Source organism: Saccopteryx leptura, chromosome 2 (assembly GCF_036850995.1).
Source record: "Saccopteryx leptura isolate mSacLep1 chromosome 2, mSacLep1_pri_phased_curated, whole genome shotgun sequence".
NCBI classification, from domain to species: Eukaryota; Metazoa; Chordata; class Mammalia; order Chiroptera; family Emballonuridae; genus Saccopteryx; species Saccopteryx leptura.
Window position 1 is genome coordinate 320,928,011 of NC_089504.1, and position 19,762 is coordinate 320,947,772.

General features: G+C 38.8%; 1 protein-coding gene across 6 annotated transcripts in view; it reads right to left on the minus strand.

Moving 5' to 3' along the window:
- Positions 1-19,762, minus strand: part of TANC2 (tetratricopeptide repeat, ankyrin repeat and coiled-coil containing 2) — a 372,265-nt gene that overhangs the window by 308,731 nt on the left and 43,772 nt on the right. For all 6 annotated transcript variants that reach the window (XM_066363072.1, XM_066363071.1, XM_066363070.1 and 3 more), the window contains exon 2: positions 16,873-16,966. In XM_066363072.1, the coding sequence (XP_066219169.1) occupies positions 16,873-16,939 (67 nt within the window). In that variant the 5' untranslated portion in view covers positions 16,940-16,966. The remainder of the gene's footprint in view (positions 1-16,872; positions 16,967-19,762) is intronic.

Consider the following 19,762-nt stretch of genomic DNA (forward strand, 5'->3'; position numbering starts at 1 on the left):
CCTGTTAAGGAAATAAAAGACAATCAATAAACTGGGGAAAATATTTGCAAACCACATGCCTGACAAAGGTGAGAATATATAAAGAACTCTCAAAAATCAACACACACACACACAAAAACAAACACTCCAATTAGAAGACAGGCTTTAAAAACATGAAGAGATATTTCATCAAAGAAGACATACAGATGGCAAATAGGCACATGGAAAAATGCTCAATAGCATTAGACGCTAGGGAAATGCAAATTAAAACCAGGATACCAATATACACCTATCAAAATAGCTAAAATAAAAAGAGTGACACCAAATGCTGACAAGAATAAGGAGAAGCTGGATCACTTATACACTGCTGGTGGGAATGTAAAATAGTATAACCACTCTGGAAAAGAGTTGGCACTTCCTTTAAAAAGTAAATATAGCCTGACCAGGCGGTAGTGCAGTGGATAGAGCGTCGAACTGAGATGCGGAGGACCCAGGTTCAAGACCCCAAGGTCGCCAGTTTGAGCGCGGGCTCATCTGGTTTGAGCAAAGCTCACCAGCTTGGACCCAAGGTTGGCTTGAGCAAGGGGTTATTCAGTCTGCTGAAGGCCCACGGTCAAGGCACATATGAAAAAGCAATCAATGAACAACTAAGGTGTTGCAATGAAAAACTGATGATTGATGCTTCTCATCTCTCTTTGTTCCTGCCTGGCTGTCCCTCTCTCTGATTCTCTCTGTCTCTGTAAAAAGAAAAAAAAAAAAAAAAGTAAATATATATAAATAATTAAAATGTCTTGGAAATTTCAGTCTTGGACATTAGCCCAAAAGAAATGAAAATATATGTTCACACAAAACCCTGTACATTGCCACATATGACCAGCAATTCTACTTTTAGCCATATATACTGTGTGTATGTATATATATATTTTGTGACAGAGAGAGAAACAGACAAGGGAGAAAGATGAGAAGCACCAATTCTTCGTTATGGCACCTTAGTTGTTATTATTTATTTATTTATTTTTTTACAGAGACAGAGAGAGTCAGAGTGAGGGATAGACAGGGACAGACAGACAGGAACGGAGAGATGAGAAGCATCAATCATTAGCTTTTCATTGTGCACTGCGACACCTTAGTTGTTCATTTATTGTTTTCTCATATGTGCCTTGACCGTGGGCCTTCAGCAGATGGAATAACCCCTTGCTCGAGCCAGCAGCCTTGGGTCCAAGCTGGCGAGCTTTTTGCTCAAACCAGATGAGCCCGCGCTCAAACTGGCGACCTCGGGGTCTCGAACCTGGGTCTTCCGCATCCCAGTCTGACGCTCTATCCACTGCGCCACCACCTGGTCAGGCGGCACCTTAGTTGTTCATTAATTGCTTTCTCATATGTGCCTTGACGAGGGGCTATGACAGATCGAGTGACCCTTGCTCAAGCTGGTGACCTTGGGCTCAAGCTGGTGAGCCTTGCTGGAATCAGATGAGCCCATGCTCAAGCCGGCAACCTCGGAGTTTCAAACCTGGGTTCTCTGCTCCCAGTTCGATGCTCTATCTATCCACTGAGCCACTGTTTGGTCAGGCTACTTTTAGCTATATTTTAAAAAAATGAAAAGTGACTCAAACAGATACTTATATGACAATGTTCATAGCAGCATTATTCACAATCGCTAAAAAAAGGAAATAACTCCACTGTTTACCAACAGATTAATGGGTAAACAAAATATGGCATAGACATACAAATAAATATTATTCAGTCATAAAAAGGAATGAAGTTCTGATACATGCTACATCAATTATGAACCTTAAAAACATTATGCTAGGTGAAATAAGCTAGACACAAAAGGACAAAACAGTATGATTGCACTTCTGTGAGATACCTAGAAATGGCAAATTCACAGAGACAGCAACTACATATCAGGGGCTGGAGAGACAGGGAACAGGGGAGTTTTACCACTTTGTGGGCACAGACTTTAATTTGGGAGTGATGTAAAATTTGGGGAAATGAATAGTGCTCATGGTTGTACAACACTGTAAATGTTTAATGCCACTGAAGTGTACAATTAAAAATGGTTAAACCCTGGCTGGGTGGTTCAGTGGATAAAGCATTGACCTGGTGCACCAGAGGTCACGGGTTTGATCCCCCAGTCAGGGCACGTACAAGAAGCAATCGATGAGTGCACAACTGCTTGGAACAACTAAATGAAACAATGAGTTGATGCTTCTCTTTCTCTCTCTCCTTTCCTTTCTACCTCAAATCAATAGAAATTTTTTTTTCTAAAAATGGTTAAAATGGCCTGACCTGGCAGTGGCACAGTGGATAGAGCATCAGACTGGGATGCAGAGGGCCCAGATTCAAGACTCTGAGGTTGCTAGCTTGAATGTAGGTTCAACTGGTTTGAGCAAAGCTCACCAGCTTGGACCCAAGGTCACTGGCTTGAGCAAGGGGTTACTTGGTCTGCTGTAGCCCCACAGTCAACGCACATATAAGAAGGCAATCAATGAACAACTAAAGTGCCACAACGAAAAACTGATAATTGATGCTTCTCATCTCTCTCCGTTCCTGTCTGTCTGTCCCTATCTATCCCTCTCTCGCTCTCTCTCTCTCAAAAAAAAAAAAAAAAAATTAAAAATAAAAATGGTTAAAATGGTGAATTTCATGTTATATATATTTTACCACAATAAAAAACTTGTATAAGTCAATTCATAGCCTGTGATGCCAGTACAGTCAACAGTACAGCATACCCACAGAAAGCAAGTCCTACCTAAGATGAGCTTATAGACAAACCTTAGAAAATACATGAGGAAATGATACACCCACAAACAAGATATTAAACACAGCAGTATCAGCCCCCCCAAGCATTTAAAGGTAATACAATGATATAAGAAAACATAAAATCTAACACATCCATTATATCTCTAGCTCAGGTCTCAATCAAGGGCAGACTGACTGAAAATTTGAAAGGTTATCTTTTGCGATAATGGAAATGTATCCTACAATGTATCGGACAGTTCTACAAAATGAAGTAGCAATAATGCTCTGCCTCATTACTACCATTGCTTTCCTTGATCCTAGACGTATCTAACCTATGTCTAATTATGTGACATTATTTATAGTTAGTTTTAATGCCTTGTAAGTCATACCTCCACCAAAATCAATTATTTTTTTCATCCTTGGCTACTCTCATTTATTCTTTCATAGAATTTTAAAGTTCCCTTATCGAACTGAAAATGAAACTGCTGTTTTCCAAATGGAATTGCAATAAATTTATGTGTAAACGCAGAAGAAACATGATATGTGTTTCCATCTGTCTAAGCCTTATACACTCCAATAAGGTTTCTCAATTTTCATGAGAATTGGATGGTTATCACTGTAAATGTTATTTTTTTCTCATTTACATTTCTAATCAGTAAATATTGGTAGAGTTGAAAGTACCAACCACCTTGCCAAATTATATTATCTCTAGTAGTTATTTACTAGATTCTCTGGGGTTTTCACCTCATTTAATAAAGATAACACTGTCTTTTCTTTTCCAAAGTTTATACTAATCATTTTATTTTCCTGTCTTTATTGTATACTAGAATCTTCCAAACAATTCTGACAAACAGTGGTAATAAGAAATCTCTACATGTTTTCTGTTTTAAGAATCGGCTGTGGCCCTGGCCAGTAGCTCCGGTCGGTCCTGAGTAAGAACGTCTCGTGTTTGATTCCCAGTCAGAGCACAAAGGAAAATTGACTATCTGCTTCTCTCCCTCTTCCTCTCCCACAGCCAGTGGCTCAGTTGGTTTGAGCATGGCCCAGGGTGCTGAGGATAGCTCTGTCCTACAGCAACAGCCTTAGGCACTAAAAATAGCTGGGTACTAGAGCATCAGCCCAAGATGGGGTTTCTGGGTAAATCCAAGTGGGGAACATGCGGGACTCTGCCTCACTGGCCTCTCACCTTAAAAAAAAAAGAAAGAAAAAGAAACTGGCTACTACCTTTGTTTGTTTAGTATGTTTTGATGTTGGATTTATCTCCCTTTTTCTATTTTAATATTTTTTAATGACTGCTGAGTTTTATAAAATGCTGTTTTCAAATACAATGATACCATCACGTGGTTTTTACATTTTTTTCCAATTTAAAAACTTCTGTTGGGCCCTGGCCGGTTGGTTCAGTGGTAGAGTGTTGGTCTGGTGTGTGGATGTACTGGGTTCGATTCTCGGTTAAGAGAACTGACTATCTGCTTCTCTTCCCCCTTCTCTCTTTCTCTCTTTCTCTTCCCCTCCTGCACCCATGGTTCAATTGGTTTGAGTGCACTGCCCCAGGCGCTGAGGGGGTGGATGGCTACATGGAACCTCCACCTCAGGTGCTAAAAACAGCTTGGTTTTAAGTATGGCCCCAGATGGGCAGAGCATCAGTCCCAGATGGGGGTTGACAGTAGATCCCATTTGGAGTGCATGTAGGAGTCTGTCTCTCTATCTGCCCTCCTCTCACTTGGAAAAGAAGAGGGAGAAAAACTTCTGTTAAATGTTCTGATATAGAAACATCTTCGCACTCCTGGAATAAATTCTACTTGTAGTACAGTACTTACAGTTAAATACAAATGCAAGTTCTTCTCATTTTGCTCACTTTTCTTTCTGCATCTCCTGCCTTACATTTATGCTTTATTTTGCTAAGAAAAAACCTTGAGTAATTTTATTTTCTTGTAATAGCTGCATTATCCTTAGGGTACTTTCTGAGTTCATGAATACTTAAAATTGACAGTATTCTCCCCCTTCATACTTGAATGATGTTTAACCAAAACAATGAGGTGATGATACCAAATAATGACATTACTTATATCAAAGAAGTATATTTGAACTTTTACTAATTACTTGCATGATTTTAAATAATAAAGCTGTAAGTGTTAAGAAATATATATAATGGCATGGATGGACCTGGAGATTATTATGCTAAGTGAAATAAGCCAGACAGAGAAAGACAAATATATGATCTCACTTATATGTGGAATCTAATGAACAAGTGAACTGAAAAATGGAACAGAGGTAGAGGCGGGGTCACAGGGAGCAGAGGGACAGCTGTCATGAGGGAAGAGGGATGAGGGATCAGAGAGGTGAAGGGATTAGTGAAATTATATATACAAACCACATAGATACAGGTAACAGCACAGCAAATCCCAAAGGAAATGGGGCACGGAGTTTGGCAGGGGGACCAGGAAGAAGGGTAGTGGGGAACAAGGCGGTGGGGGTGAGGGAGTTATATTATTGAGAGAATCACTTGAATCCATGTTAACACAATAAATTAAAGTTAATAAAAAATTTTAAAAAGAGAAATATATATAAACATTTAACTTTAAGTAGACAAAGAAACGTATATACTTTCCTTATAACTCATAATTCAAAGTCACACAGTGCGTTTTCACAGAACTTAGGAGTACCTAGTCCTACGTGCATCAAAAACAATTTTCACTCTGAATTAAGTTATAAAATTCAAAGTTGATATTCATATGTCCTTAGGGGAAAAACTTTGGCTGAGAAAACTTATTTGCTATAACTTAATATAAAATCAAACTATTAAAATATTTATCTCGTGGCCCACACAAAAGTTTAGATCAACTATTTAAAAGACACATTAGAACAGGCAATGTACCTTTTTTGCAAACACTGTTTAAATTAAATATAAGTTGGTTTCCTAAGGAAAATAAAACAAAGCAAATGATTATGCTTATGAGAAATCTTACCTTATTAATCTTAAAAATAAGCCATGAGCTAAAATTAATCTAAAGAACAAGATACCATCCTTATTCATTAACGTCCACAGGAAAAACTGTAATGATAAAAACACTACTGATGTAATTTCATAAGTACATTTTCCTTTTTAATATACAATTTATTCTTGTTTGAAATTTTGCCTTGGAGTATGTTTGAAAAAACATACCGCTTCTCTACAAATAGGGTTCTCTCCATACAGAATACAAATCACTATTTTTATAACTACCCTAACAACTACTCCAAATTATAAACATTATACAAGAAAAACCACAGAGAAAAATAAATACTAGAGTAAGACTTCCCCAAACTCTTATTGACATAATTAAATACCTACTAGGAATTAGCTTTAATACTACAGTAGGACCTTGACATGTACGGCTTTAATAATATGATATCTACTAAATCAGTAGTTACTCAAAAGTCTAGAATACAATAATTTGTAACTTTGCTAAAGCACAAATTTGATGCCTACCTCTAATAAGGATAGAACGTAGAAATGAGTCACAATCTGGTACTCAGGTCAAAAAGATTATCCAGTGTCTGCATCCTAACGTGGCTTGACTTTTTCTCCTAGTTATCTTTTACAAAGTAATTGTGAAATGAGAGAAGATGCTACTACTGGAGTCAAAAGAGAAGAACTGAAGGTGTTTAAGGAAATCATGGTCCTAAGCTAGAAAACAAGTTTTGGGTGAATCATTTCTTTAAATGTCAAATTTGGAGTCAGCCTGGATCTCTGACATATATGAGACAGAGAGAGAGAGAGATAGAGAGAGAGAACACATATACACACAATCAAAAAGTGACCAGTGGGGTGAGGTCAATTATTATTTGTCTTCTGCCAAATCAATTGATATTTGGGGAGAAACAATAAATGCAAGGTAGTTCTCTGGATTGGATTCTGTAACAGAATGAGGATATTAATGTAAAAGTTAATGAAATCCAAATAAAAGTCTGGAGTTTAGCTAACAGTATTCTACCACTGTTGGTTTCTTAGTTTTGACAAATGTTCCATAGAAATATAAAATGTAACAATGGAGAAACTGGATAAGGAGTATATAGGAATTCTATGTAATATCTTTGCAACGTCTCTGTAAATCTACAATTAACCCAAAATGAAAAGCTTATTAAAAAAAATAGCACCTTGATATGATCATCAAAATCAGGAATGAGTGACAGATGGACATTGTATGCCTCCAGCTGTACCATCCCAAGAAAACATACATTTACATAACATTCAGACCATAGATTATAATCTGAATCTAATCATTTAAAAAATCAAACAAACCAAAAATTAGAAACAGTCTAGTTTTTTATTTTGTATTTTTCTTAAGTGAGAAGTGAGGAGACAGAGACACAGAATCCCACATGAGCCTGACCAGGATCTACCCGGCACACCCACTAGGGGGCGATATTCTGCCTATCTGAAACCCTTGCTCCATTGCAACCAGAGCCATTTTAGCACCTGAGGCGAGTCCATGGTGCCATCCTCAGAGCCCGAGCCAACTTGCTCCAGTGGAGCCTTGGCTGTGAGAGGGGAAAAGAGAAATAGAAGAGAGAGGGGGGAGGGGAAAGAAACAGATGTTCGCTTCCCTGTATACCCTCACCGGGTATCGAATCCCGGACATCCACATGCCGGGCTGATGCTTTACCACTGAGCCAACTGGCCAGAGCCAGAACACTCTAGTTTTTTAAAAAAGAGAGCTCTTCTTCTTTAATAATGTCTAGGAATGCTGAGAGTAAGAAGACATGACAAGTAATGCAATAACTTATGCTGGACTGGATGCTGGAAAAAAAGTAATTTCTTTTTTTTTTACAGAGACAGAGCAAGAGTCAGAGAGAGGGATAGATAGAGACAGGCAGACAGGAAAGAAGAGAGATGAGAAGCATCAATCATCAGTTTTCATTGCGATACCTTAGTTCAGTGGTAGTAAACCTGGTCCCTACCGCCCACTAGTGGGCATTCCAGCTTTCATGGTGGGTGGTAGCGGAGCAACCAAAGTATAAATAAAAAGATAGATTTAACTATAGTAAGTTGTTTTATAAAGATTTATTCTGCCAAACTTAGCAAAAATCTGACAAAAAGTACTTGGTAATTATTATTATGTGCTTTAACTTGCTGTAACTCTGCTTTATAAATTTTATAAAGTCAAGTTACTTCCCTACTTTATAAATCACCATTACTGTGGAACCAGTGGGTGGTTAGAAAACTTTACTACTAACAGACATACAAAAGTGGGCGATAGGTATAAAAAGGTTGACTACGCCTGCCTTAGCTGTTCCTTGATTGCTTTCTCATATGCCTTGACCGTGGGCCTTCAGCAGACCGAGTAACCCCTCGCTCATGCCAGCGACCTTCAGTCCAAGCTGGTGAGCTCTGCTCAAACCAGATGAGCCCACGCTCAAGCTGGTGACCTCGGAGTCTCGAACCTGGGTCCTCCGCATCCCCGTCCGAGGCTCTATCCACTGCACACTGCTTGGTCAGGCAAAAGGAAATAATTTCTATAAAAAAAATTACTGGCTTCACAAGTGAATTCTACCAAATATTCAAAGAAGAACTAACTCCTATCCTTCTCAAGCTATTTCAAAAACTTCAAGAGGAAGGAAGACTTCCAAGCTCCTTTTATGAGGCGAGCATAATTCTGATTCCAAAACCAGGTAAGACAACACAAAAAAAGAAAATTATAGGCCAATATCCCTGATGAATATAGATGCTAAAATCCTCAAAAAATATTAGCAAACCGGATCCAACAATATATAAAAAAAATTATATACCATGATCAAGTGGGATTTATTCTGGGGAGGCAAGGCTGGTACAATATTCACAAATCAATCAATGTGATTCATCACATAAACAAAAGGAAGGACAAAAACCACATGATAATTTCAATAGATGCAGAAAAAGCATTTGATAAAATCCAGCACTCATTCATGACCAAAACTCTCAGCAAAGTGGGAATACAGGGAACATACCTCAACATGATAAAAGCCATCTATGACAAACCCACAGCCAACATCATACTCAATGGGTGAAAATTAAAAGCAATCCCCTTAAGATCAGGAACAAGGCAGGGGTGCCCCCTTTCACCACTCTTATTCAACATAGTCCTGGAAGTCCTAGCCACAGCAATCAGACAAGAAGAAGAAATAAAAGGCATTCAAGTTGGAAAAAAAGAAGTAAAACTGTCATTATTTGCAGATGATATGATATTGTATATAGAAAACCCTAAAGTCTCAGTCAAAAAACTACTGGACCTGATAAATTAATTCAGCAAGGTGGCAAGATATAAAATTAATACTCAGAAATCAGAGGCATTTTTATACAGCAACAATGAACAGTCAGAAAGAGAAATTAAGGAAGCAATCCCCTTCACCATTGCAAACAAAAAAATAAAGTACCTAGGAGTAAATTTAACCAAGGAGACTAAAGACTCGTACTCGGAAAATTATAAAACATTGATAAAAGAAATCAAGGAAGATACAAACAAGTGGAAGCATATACCGTGCTCATGGTTAGGAAGCATAAACATCATTAAAATGTCTTTATTTCCCAAAGCAATTTATAAATTCAATGCAATACCAATTAAAATACCAATGACATACTTAGAAGATATAGATCACATATTCCAAAATTTTATATGGAACCAAAAGAGAACACAAATAGCCTCAGCAATCTTTTTTTTTTTTTTTTTTTTTGTATTTTTCTGAAGCTGTAAACGGGGAGAGACAGACAGATTCCCGCATGCGCCCGACCGGGATACACCCGGCACGCCCACCAGGGGGCGACGCTCTGCCCCTCCAGGGCGTCGCTCCGTTGCGACCAGAGCCACTCTAGCGCCTGGGGCAGAGGCCAAGGAGCCATCCCCAGCGCCCGGGCCATCTTTGCTCCAATGGAGCCTCGGCTGCAGGAGGGGAAGAGAGAGACAGAGAGGAAGGAGAGGGGGAGGGGTGGAGAAGCAGATGGGCGCTTCTCCTGTGTGCCCTGGCCGGGAATCGAACCCAGGACTTCTGCACGCCAGGCCGACACTCTACCACTGAGCCAACCGGCCAGGGCCAAGAATTTCTTTGTCCTTAAGAAATACCCACTGAAAATTTCAGGATTCAAGGGGCATGACATGCACCTCCATGTTCATCACAGCATAAGTCACAGTGGCCAGTACATGAAAAAACCAGTGTCCCTTGATAGAGGATTGGATAAAAAAGATGTAGAACATATATACCACAGAATACTTCTCAGCCATAAGAAATAATGACATATTGCCATTTACAACAACATGGATGAACCTTGAGAACATTATACTGAGTGAAATAGGTAAATCAGAAAAAGCTAAGAACTGTATGATTTCACACACAGGTGGTATATAAAACTGAGACTCACAGACATAGGGAGAGGGGTGAGGAGTAAAGAAGAACAAATATATGGTGACAGAAAATGATTTGACTTTGGGTGATGGGTATACAACATAATGAACATTTCAAATGCTGTAAAAACATTTCCCTGTAACCTATGTACTCTTACTGATCAATGTCACCTTGTTAAATTTAATTTTCTAAATTAAAAAATAAATTAAAAAGGCATGATATATTTAACTTACTCTCAAGTAATATTTTTTAAAAGTGAGTGAGCAATACCTAACCAGGTAGTGGTGCAGTGGATAGAGCGTCGAACTGGGATGCTAAGGACCCAGGTTTGAGACTCTGGGGACATTGGCTTGAGCATGAGACCATCCACTTAACCCCATGGTCGCTGGCTTGAACCCAAAGGTTGCTGGCTTGAGCAGGTGGTCACTGGCTCACTTGAAGCCCCGCCAACCACCCACCTCCGGTCAAGGCACATATGAAAATGTAATCAATGAACAACTAAGGTGCCACAACCAAGAATTGATGCTTCTCATCTCTCTCTCTCTCTCCATTCCTGTCTGTTTGTCCCTGTCTGTCTTTCACCTTCTCTCTCACTCTCATTAAAAAAAAAAAGAGTGAGTGAGCAACAGAGGAAGCAGGGAAGAGAGGAAGACAGAGTGTGTGTATGCATATAAAGAGAATGATAAAGTAAATGCAGTGAAAAGTAAATAATTTGTGAATTTGCAGAGTTCTTTGTACTATTATTGCAACCTTTCAGTAAGCTTTAAATTATTTCTAAATTTAAAAACATTAACAAAACAATTGGAAATTATAGAAAATATATAAAATATAAATACTAAAATATATAAAAACTTAAAATAAGAACTAGTATGATTAAAAGTAGATTATATACCAGTGAAGAGTAAATTAATGAACTGTAAGATACAGTAAAATAAAATACCCAGCATAAAACAAAGGGATAGAAAGAAAATAACGAGACACAGATGATATGCATGTGGTCTATCAAATGTATAAATGAAGCCCTAGAAAGAAAAAAGAGAGAAAATTTATTAAATTTAAAATTTGAAGAAATAATGGGTAACAGCTTTCTAAAACTGTGAAGGACATAAGCCACAGATTCAAGAAACCCTATAAACATAAAGAAAACAAAGATAGATAAAAAAGAAATCTGTTCCTAGGCACTCAATGTAAATCTAGAAAACTAAAAACAAAGAGAAACAGATTGCCTTTAAAGAAGCAGCAATTATGCTGACAGCTAACTTCACAACAGAAATAATTCAAGAAGCCAGAAGACAAGAAATGATATTTGAAAGAAAGTAACTGCCAACCTAGAATTCTACTCCCAACAAAAATATTTAGCAAAATATAAAGGCATTTTCAGATAGACAAAATTGTGATCACAGAAAATGCTTGATATGATTTCAATCTTCTTAAATTTGTTGAGACCCCTTTCATGCCCTAACATGTGGTCTATTCTAGAGAATGTACCATGAGCACTTGAAAAGAATGTATATTCTGCTGCTTTAGGGTGAAAGGTTCTGAAGATATCTATTAAATCCAGTTGATCTACTGTGTCCTTTAAGTCTGCTGTTTCTTTGTTAATTTTCTTTCTTGAGGACCTATCTCATGATGTAAGAGGGGTATTGAAATCCCCTACTATTATAGTATTGCTGTTGATCTCGCCCTTTATGTCCATCAAAGTCTGCTTTATATATTTAGGTGCTCCTATATTAGGTGCACAGATTATTTATAATGGTTATATCTTCCTATTAGATTGCTCCCTTTATCATTATGTAGTGACCTTCTTTATCCCTTACTATAGCCTTTGTTTTAAAGTCTATTTTATCAGATACAAGTATTGCTACCCCAGCTTTTATTTTTCATTTCCATTTGCATGAAATATTTTTTTCCAAACTTTTACTTTCATTCTATGTGTATCTTTTTTTTTTTTTTTTTTCCATTTTTCTGAAGCTGGAAACAGGGAGAGACAGTCAGACAGACTCCCGCATGCGCCCGACCGGGATCCACCCGGCACGCCCACCAGGGGCTACGCTCTGCCCACCAGGGGGCGATGCTCTGCCCATCCTGGGCGTCGCCATATTGCGACCAGAGCCACTCTAGCACCTGAGGCAGAGGCCACAGAGCCATCCCCAGCGCCCGGGCTATCTTTGCTCCAATGGAGCCTCGGCTGCGGGAGGGGAAGAGAGAGACAGAGAGGAAAGCGCGGCGGAGGGGTGGAGAAGCAAATGGGCGCTTCTCCTATGTGCCCTGGCCGGGAATCAAACCCAGGTCCTCCGCACGCCAGGCCGACGCTTCTATGTGTATCTTTTGTTTTGAGGTGTGTCTCTTGTAGACAGCATACATATGGGTCCTGTTTTCTTATCCACGCAGCTACCCTAGGTCTTTTTGATTAAATAATTTAAAACATTTACGTTTAAGGTTATTATTGATATGTAGTTGTTTATTGCCATTTTAATTTTTAAATCTACATTCCTCTTTTACTAGATTTTTTTCCTCCTTTGTTCTGTTTACAACAGGCCCCTTAACATTTCTTGCAGCATTGGTTTGCTTGTAATGAATTCCTTCAGTTTGTTGTTGTTTTTTTTGTCTGGGAAGCTTTTTATTTCTCCTTCAACTTTAAATGATAGCCTTAATGGATAAAGAAGTTTTGGTTGTAAGCTCTTGTTCTGCATTACTTTGAATATTTCTTGCCATTCCCTTCTGGCCTCAAGTGTTTCTGTTGAGAAGTCGGATGTCATCCTTATGGGGGCTCCTTTGTAGGTGATTGACTTTTTTTCTCTTGCAGCTTTTAGTATTTCTTCTTTATCTCTTAACTTTGGTATTTTAATTATGATGTGTCTTGGTGTAGGTTTCTTTGGGTTTCTCTTTTTTTTTTTTTTCTTTTTTTTTCTGAAGCTGGAAATGGGGAGAGACAGTCAGACAGACTCCCGCATGCGCCCGACCGGGATCCACCCGGCACGCCCACCAGGGGCGACGCTCTGCCCACCAGGGGGCGATGCTCTGCCCCTCCGGGGCGTCGCCCTGCCGCGACCAGAGCCACTCTAGCGCCTGGGGCAGAGGCCAAGGAGCCATCCCCAGCGCCCGGGCCATCCCTGCTCCAATGGAGCCTTGGCTGCGGGAGGGGAAGAGACAGAGAGGAAGGAGGGGGGGTGGAGAAGCAAATGGGCGCCTCTCCCATGTGCCCTGACCAGGAATCAAACCCGGGTCCCCCACACGCCAGGCCGACACTCTACCGCTGAGCCAACCGGCCAGGGCCTCTTTGGGTTTCTCTTTAATGGAATTCTCTGTGCTTCTTAAACTTGTGTGACTTTTTCCTGCATCAATTTAGGGAAGTTTTCAGCTATAATTTCTTCAAACAGGCTCTCTATCCCTTGTTCTTTCTCTTCTTCTTCAGGAACCCCTATGATTCAGATGTTGTTTTTCTTTATGTTGTCACAGAGCTCTCTTAGAGTTTCCTCAGACTTTTTGAGCCTCTTATCTTTTTGCTGCTCGGCTTCCATGCTTTCGTTTATCTTGTCTTCTAAATCACTGATTTGATGCTCTGCTTCATCCAGCCTCCTTTTAACTCCTTCTAGTGTAGTCTTTATTTCTGGTATTGTATTTGTCATTTCTGACTGATTCTTCTTTATTATTTCAATGTCCTTTCTGATGCTCGTTATCTATTTAGGTGCTCATTGTGTCCATCCATTCTTGCTCTAAGATCTTTGAGCATTCTAATAATCATTATTTTAAACTCTACATTCAGTAGTTCAGTTATTTCCATCTCACTCAGTTCTTTTTCTGGGGATTTCTCTTGTTGATTGCATTTCTGTCTTCCCATTTGGTCTATGTATACACTCCTCATTTGGGTGTGTTGTTTGTGAAGCTAGCTAAGTCTAGAGTTGGTATTGTCTGCCTCCAATTTTCAGTTGTGTTATTTCTAGGTCTTCTTGGGTGGGTATCAGCTGTTTTTTGTAACCCTCTGTGGGCTGCTGGCTCCCTTTTCAGCAGGAGGCAGTTACAAAGACTTCCTCTGAATTGTCTTTCTCCTCTCTGACTCCAGGGCCAGGTCTTTGGGTTTAGTTCCACAAAAACAGTCCTGGCTCCAAAATAATGTCAAATTCAGTGTATCATATTATATTGATTACGCATGTATCCATTGTTTCCTCTGGATATAAGATTTATTCTGCTTATTATCTCAATACAGTTCTGTCGCATACTTGCCCTCTGGGCCCATCAGGGCCGAATTCCAGATAGACAAAATTAAACTTGTCACAAGAAACTCGCAACTAAAGGAAATTACAAAGGATCTTCTCCAGACAAAAAGAAAGGTTATTCAAAATAGAAAATGAGAGATGCAGGAATAAATGAAAATCAATGAAAAGGTCAATATGTGGGTAAATCTAAATAATAGTGACTACATAAAACAACAATAATAATGTCTTCTAGAGTTTAAAATACATATAGGTGAGAAGAATGTAAGTTTCTTTCATTGTCCAAGAAGAGGGTAAAGGTAACAATTGATATCAAACTGACAGATGTTTAAATCTTTAAGGTAACTATTGAAAGAATAATAGCATGTAATTTCCAAGTCAATAGGGGGAGATAGAGAATAATAAAAGATGTTTTAATTAACCCTAAATAAAGCATGAAAGGAGAGAGGAAAAAGGGCATAGAATAGGCAGGACAAGTAGAAAGCACATAATAATATGTTATACTTAAAACCAAATATATCATTGGTTGAATTAGTACAGACGAACCAACATCACTCTGAAAAAAAAATCTGTCTGAATGTCAAAAGAAAACTGAACTATATGCTATTAATAGTATAACATATAAAAACATTTCATAAAAAAGAATGTAACAAATAATACCTTGCAAACACTAATCAAACTAAAGCTGCAATATGTATTCTAATATTAGGAAAGTCAACTTTCAAACAAAAGGCAATATTAGAAATAAAGAGGGCTATTTCATTATGGTAAAATCATCAATTCAACAGGAAAATATAGTAATTTTACATTTCAATGGATCTAATAAAAGATAGCTTCTACATACATAAAGCAATAACTGTCAGGAGTGAGGAAAAACAGTTCCACAATCATAGTATGAGCTTTAATATGGTTTTCTTTTTTTGTGTGTGACCGAGTCAGAGAGAGTCAAAAGAAAAGAACAGATAGGGACAGACAGGAAAGGAGAAAGATGAGAAGCATCAATTCTTCATTGCGGCACCTTAGTTGTTCATTGATTACTTTCTAATATGTGCCTTGACCAGGGGACTACAGCAGACCAAATGACCCCTTGCTCAAGTCAGCGACCTTGGGGTCAAGCTGGTGAGCCTTGTTAAATCCAGATGAGCCCGTGCTCAAGCTGGTGACCTCAGGGTCTCGAACCTGGGTCCTCCACGTCCCAGTCTGATACTCTATCCACTGCGCCACCGCCTGGTCAGGCTCCAGTATGAGCTTCAATCATACCCTCTCAGTAATTCTTTTTAATTAAATGAGAATATAAGTGACAATATAAAATATTAACCAAATTGACCAAAACTGCCCCCTGAAATTGCAGAACCCACATTATTCTCAGGTGCATCCACATTCACCAAAATTGATCATATACTGAGCTGTAAGGCAAATCTCAAAAAAATATCAAAAGAATAAAATAAGCCCTGGCCAGTTGGCTCAGTGGTAGAGCGTCAGCCTGGTGTGCGGGGGTCCCAGGTTCGATTCCCGGCCAGGGCACACAGGAGAGGCGCCCATCTGCCTCTCCACCCCTCCCCCTCTCCTTCCTCTCTGTCTCTCTCTTCCCCTCCCGCAGCCGAGGCTCCATTGGAGCGGGGATGGCCCGGGCGCTGGGGATGGCTCCTCGGCCTCTGCCCCAGGCGCTGGGGTGGCTCTGGTCGCAATGGAGCGACGCCCCAGAGGGGCAGAGCATTGCCCCCCGGTGGGTGTGCTGGGTGGATCCTGGTCGGGCGCATGCGGGAGCCTGTCTGATTGTCTCTCCCCGTTTCCGGCTTCAGAAAAAAAAAAGAAAAGAATAAAATAATATAGGATAGGTTCTCTGTTAACAGTATAATTAAGCTAAATTAATAAGTAAACCAGAAAATCATCAACTGTTTAGAAATGAACAATTATACTTTAAATATCTATGGGTCAAGAAATCATAAGAGGAGTTACATATTTTGAAGTGAATAATAGTATATTACAAATTTGTAAAATGCAAAAACACTAGGAAATTAAAAATATTAAAAGACTAATAAATATTTAAACCTATTAACAAAAGATAAACATGTAGCACACTTTTCTTCAATATTTGTTCCCCCAAAAAGTGTATGCACATTTTAGGTTTATTTTTACCATAAAAGTTAAAGAAAGACCTCCTTATTATTAAAAGAAAAAAATGTTTACAACCTTTCTGTACAACCTTTTAAGTGCTGTTCCTACTTTTACAGTCTCATTTCCCAGAGAGAGCCTAGAACCAACATCATTTCACAAGTCAATTCAAAAAAATGAATTTAGACCCAGAAGGTTTTTAATAAGTAATGCACAGAAGTATCTCTCTATTAGAAATAAATATTTTTCTTCATACTTTTCCTTTATCTGACTGTTCCTGATAAGTATTCAAATGTTCTTACCTCTCAATAAAGAGTATTACAGCCATTAGGAATGTAAACTTTTTTTTCCCTAAATTAACCATTTAATAAACAAATGCATAAAATGTTGTAGCATTAATTCAGATCCCTAAAAGAATTATCTTTTCTATAATATTACACAGAATATATGTGGTATAGCCACTTACCACTTGATCTGTTTTTACGACTTGATTTCCCTCCAGTAAGAAGCATCTTGAGACTATTCCGAAACATGGTTGTGCTATTCTGGTACTCACAAAACTGTAAAAGAAAATGTGGGAAAATACATTTTAAAAGAACTTGATTTCCTATCAAAATTCAGAATTAATTTTAAATGCACTAGAAGGAATTAACTATGTTTTAAAATATACTACAGAAATTTTAACTATATGACAAAAACATTTAATTATTTTAATTAAACATTTAAATATTTCCTTATAATACTTTGAGTGCCCTAAGAAATAAGGGTAGATATCACTGAGGGTACACAGAAACAGAATAAAAGAATTAGGCAGCTATAAATATAGTACTTTTTCATTTGACTCTATTTCTTGGAAAATTTTCCCACCTGCCCAACACAACATGCAAAGTTTAAGAATCTTAAAATTTATAGCTGCTGCATATTATCCATTTGGTCAAGCCAAAATCCCACCTCACAAAACTACTGAATAAATATATATATATATATATATTTTGTATTTTTCCGAAGTTAGAAGCAGGGAGGCAAGTCAGACAGACTCCTGCCCAACCGGGATCCATCCAGCATGCCCACCAGAGGGCAATGCTCTGCCTATCTGGGCGTTGCTCCATTGCAGCCAGAGCCATTATAGCACCTGAGGCAGAGGCCATGGAGCCATCCTCAGCGCCCAGGCCAACTTTGCTCCAATGGAGCCTTGCTGCAGGAGGGGATGAGAGAGAGAGAGAGGAAGGAGAGGGGGAAGGGTGGAGAAGCAGATGGGCACTTCTCCTGTGTGCCCTGGCCAGGAATGAAACCCGGGACTTCCTTACACCAGGCCGATGCTCTACTGCTGAGCTGCTGAGCCAACCAGCCAGGGCCGACTGACATATAGAAATCAATGCCTTTTCACTTTATGCCCCATTCCTATCAGAGAAAAATCCTTCCAATTGTGCTCTCTCATGTTCTCAAGGACTTTTATTCAAAAATCATCTTCCTTTTCTTTCTCACACAATTTTTTTTCTCTCCACTGAATCATTCCAATCATAAATTAAACATGCTAATATGTCCGAACCAAAACAATACTTCATAAGTGCTTGAAATATTTTTTAGGATTCATCACCATATTTATCTTCACTGATAAAAAGGCTAAGTTTAATTTTAGGGTTTACCTTATGTACGTTTTACATTGTATCTTGTGATCTTGCTAAATTCACTTAATTCTAATAGTTTCTAAATTATATATTTTAGGTTTTCTAAATAAATAATCATACTGTCTATGAAAGTGGCATTTTTATTTCTTTATACTCTTTATTTCATGTTAACCATTTTGTACTAGCTAAGACCTCCAGTAACTGAAACTGGTGATAATGGGTCACATTCTTTCATTTATAACCACGTATCTAGACACAAACAAGTTTAGTGGTAGCCAGAAGGAAAAGGGGGTGAAGTGGGGTGGAGATTGCCAAAGGAGTGAAAATGGGGAAGGAAAGAGACTTTGCTGGGGGTGATAGACACACAATGCAGTGTGAAGATGATGTTTTATTGAGTAGGGTGCACTTGGAATCTGCACCCCAATAAATTCAATTTTTAAAAAGTTTCAAAAATTAAAACAAAGAACGAAACAAAAATTTATGGGGCGGGGGATGAAGATATACTGCTTTAGTAGACACTATGCTGTCCCACCCAGATCCCTACTACAGAACGATACATGCATCCCCGAGGTGTTAATGGTTCACACCTGCTCCACCTTCCCCAGAGAATTGCTGTAGGCTGACTAAAGCCACCAATAACTCATTCATAAATGGGTACAAAAGACCAGCTGCCTTAACTCTACTTTGTGGTATGATTTATGTTCTAGAGCCATCACCCATCTCTTCCTATGCTTTTTACTTCAAATACTTATGACATGTTACATATCTATTTGCTTACTGTCTGCTCCCCCACTAGAATATAAACTCCACAAGGGCATGGAAGCCGCTTGTTTAATTCATTGCTACAAGTCCATAACTGGAGACTAATAATGCCTGGTAAACAATAGGTGCAAAATAAATTATTTATTGAATCAATCAATAATATTTCCTCGGTTTGTATTTGATTTGTCCAAATCAAATCCCTTATAGAGAAGCCTGATCTTACTCTTCACCCACAATGCCTTTCTCTTGGGAGGTTCTCAACACTTCTTGAATGAGTAAACGAATGAATAACTGAGCAAACACTTGATTCATATTAGTAACCTGGTAAAGAGGTAAGGGGAAACCATATAAGTAAGTGTCAACAGACAAGACCAACTTATGAATTAACTAGAAAAATGGGGAATACTTATGGTGATCATGCATCAGGGGTAGTCAGAGAAAGGCAAAAAATTCTAGCAAATTCAAATGCCACCTGAGAAAAACCCAAGAAAATTCTAGTCATACTTCAAATTTTTGCATAACTCAGACCTTACTCATATATATGTACACGTCTTCAAAGTTTCATATGAAAAACAATTTATAAGTATAGTTTATTTAGACAGAGAAAGAGGGACAGATAGGGACACACAGAAGGGAGCGAGATGAGAGGCATCAATTCTTCGTTGAGGCTAGTTGTTGTGGCTCCTTAGTTGTTCACTGATCGCTTTCTCGTATGTGCATTGACCAGGGGCTACAGCACAGTGAGTGACCCCTTGCTCAAGCCAGCAACCTTGGGCTCAAGTCAGCAACCATGGAGACATATCTATGATCCCACACTCAAGTCAGAGACCCCTCGCTCAAGCCAGGTGAGCCTGTGCTCAAGCTGGTGACCTTGGGGTTTTGAACCTGGGTCCTCTGCATCCCAGTCCGATGCTCTATCCACTGTGCCAATACCTGGTTAGGCAGCACAGTTTATTATTAGAACAA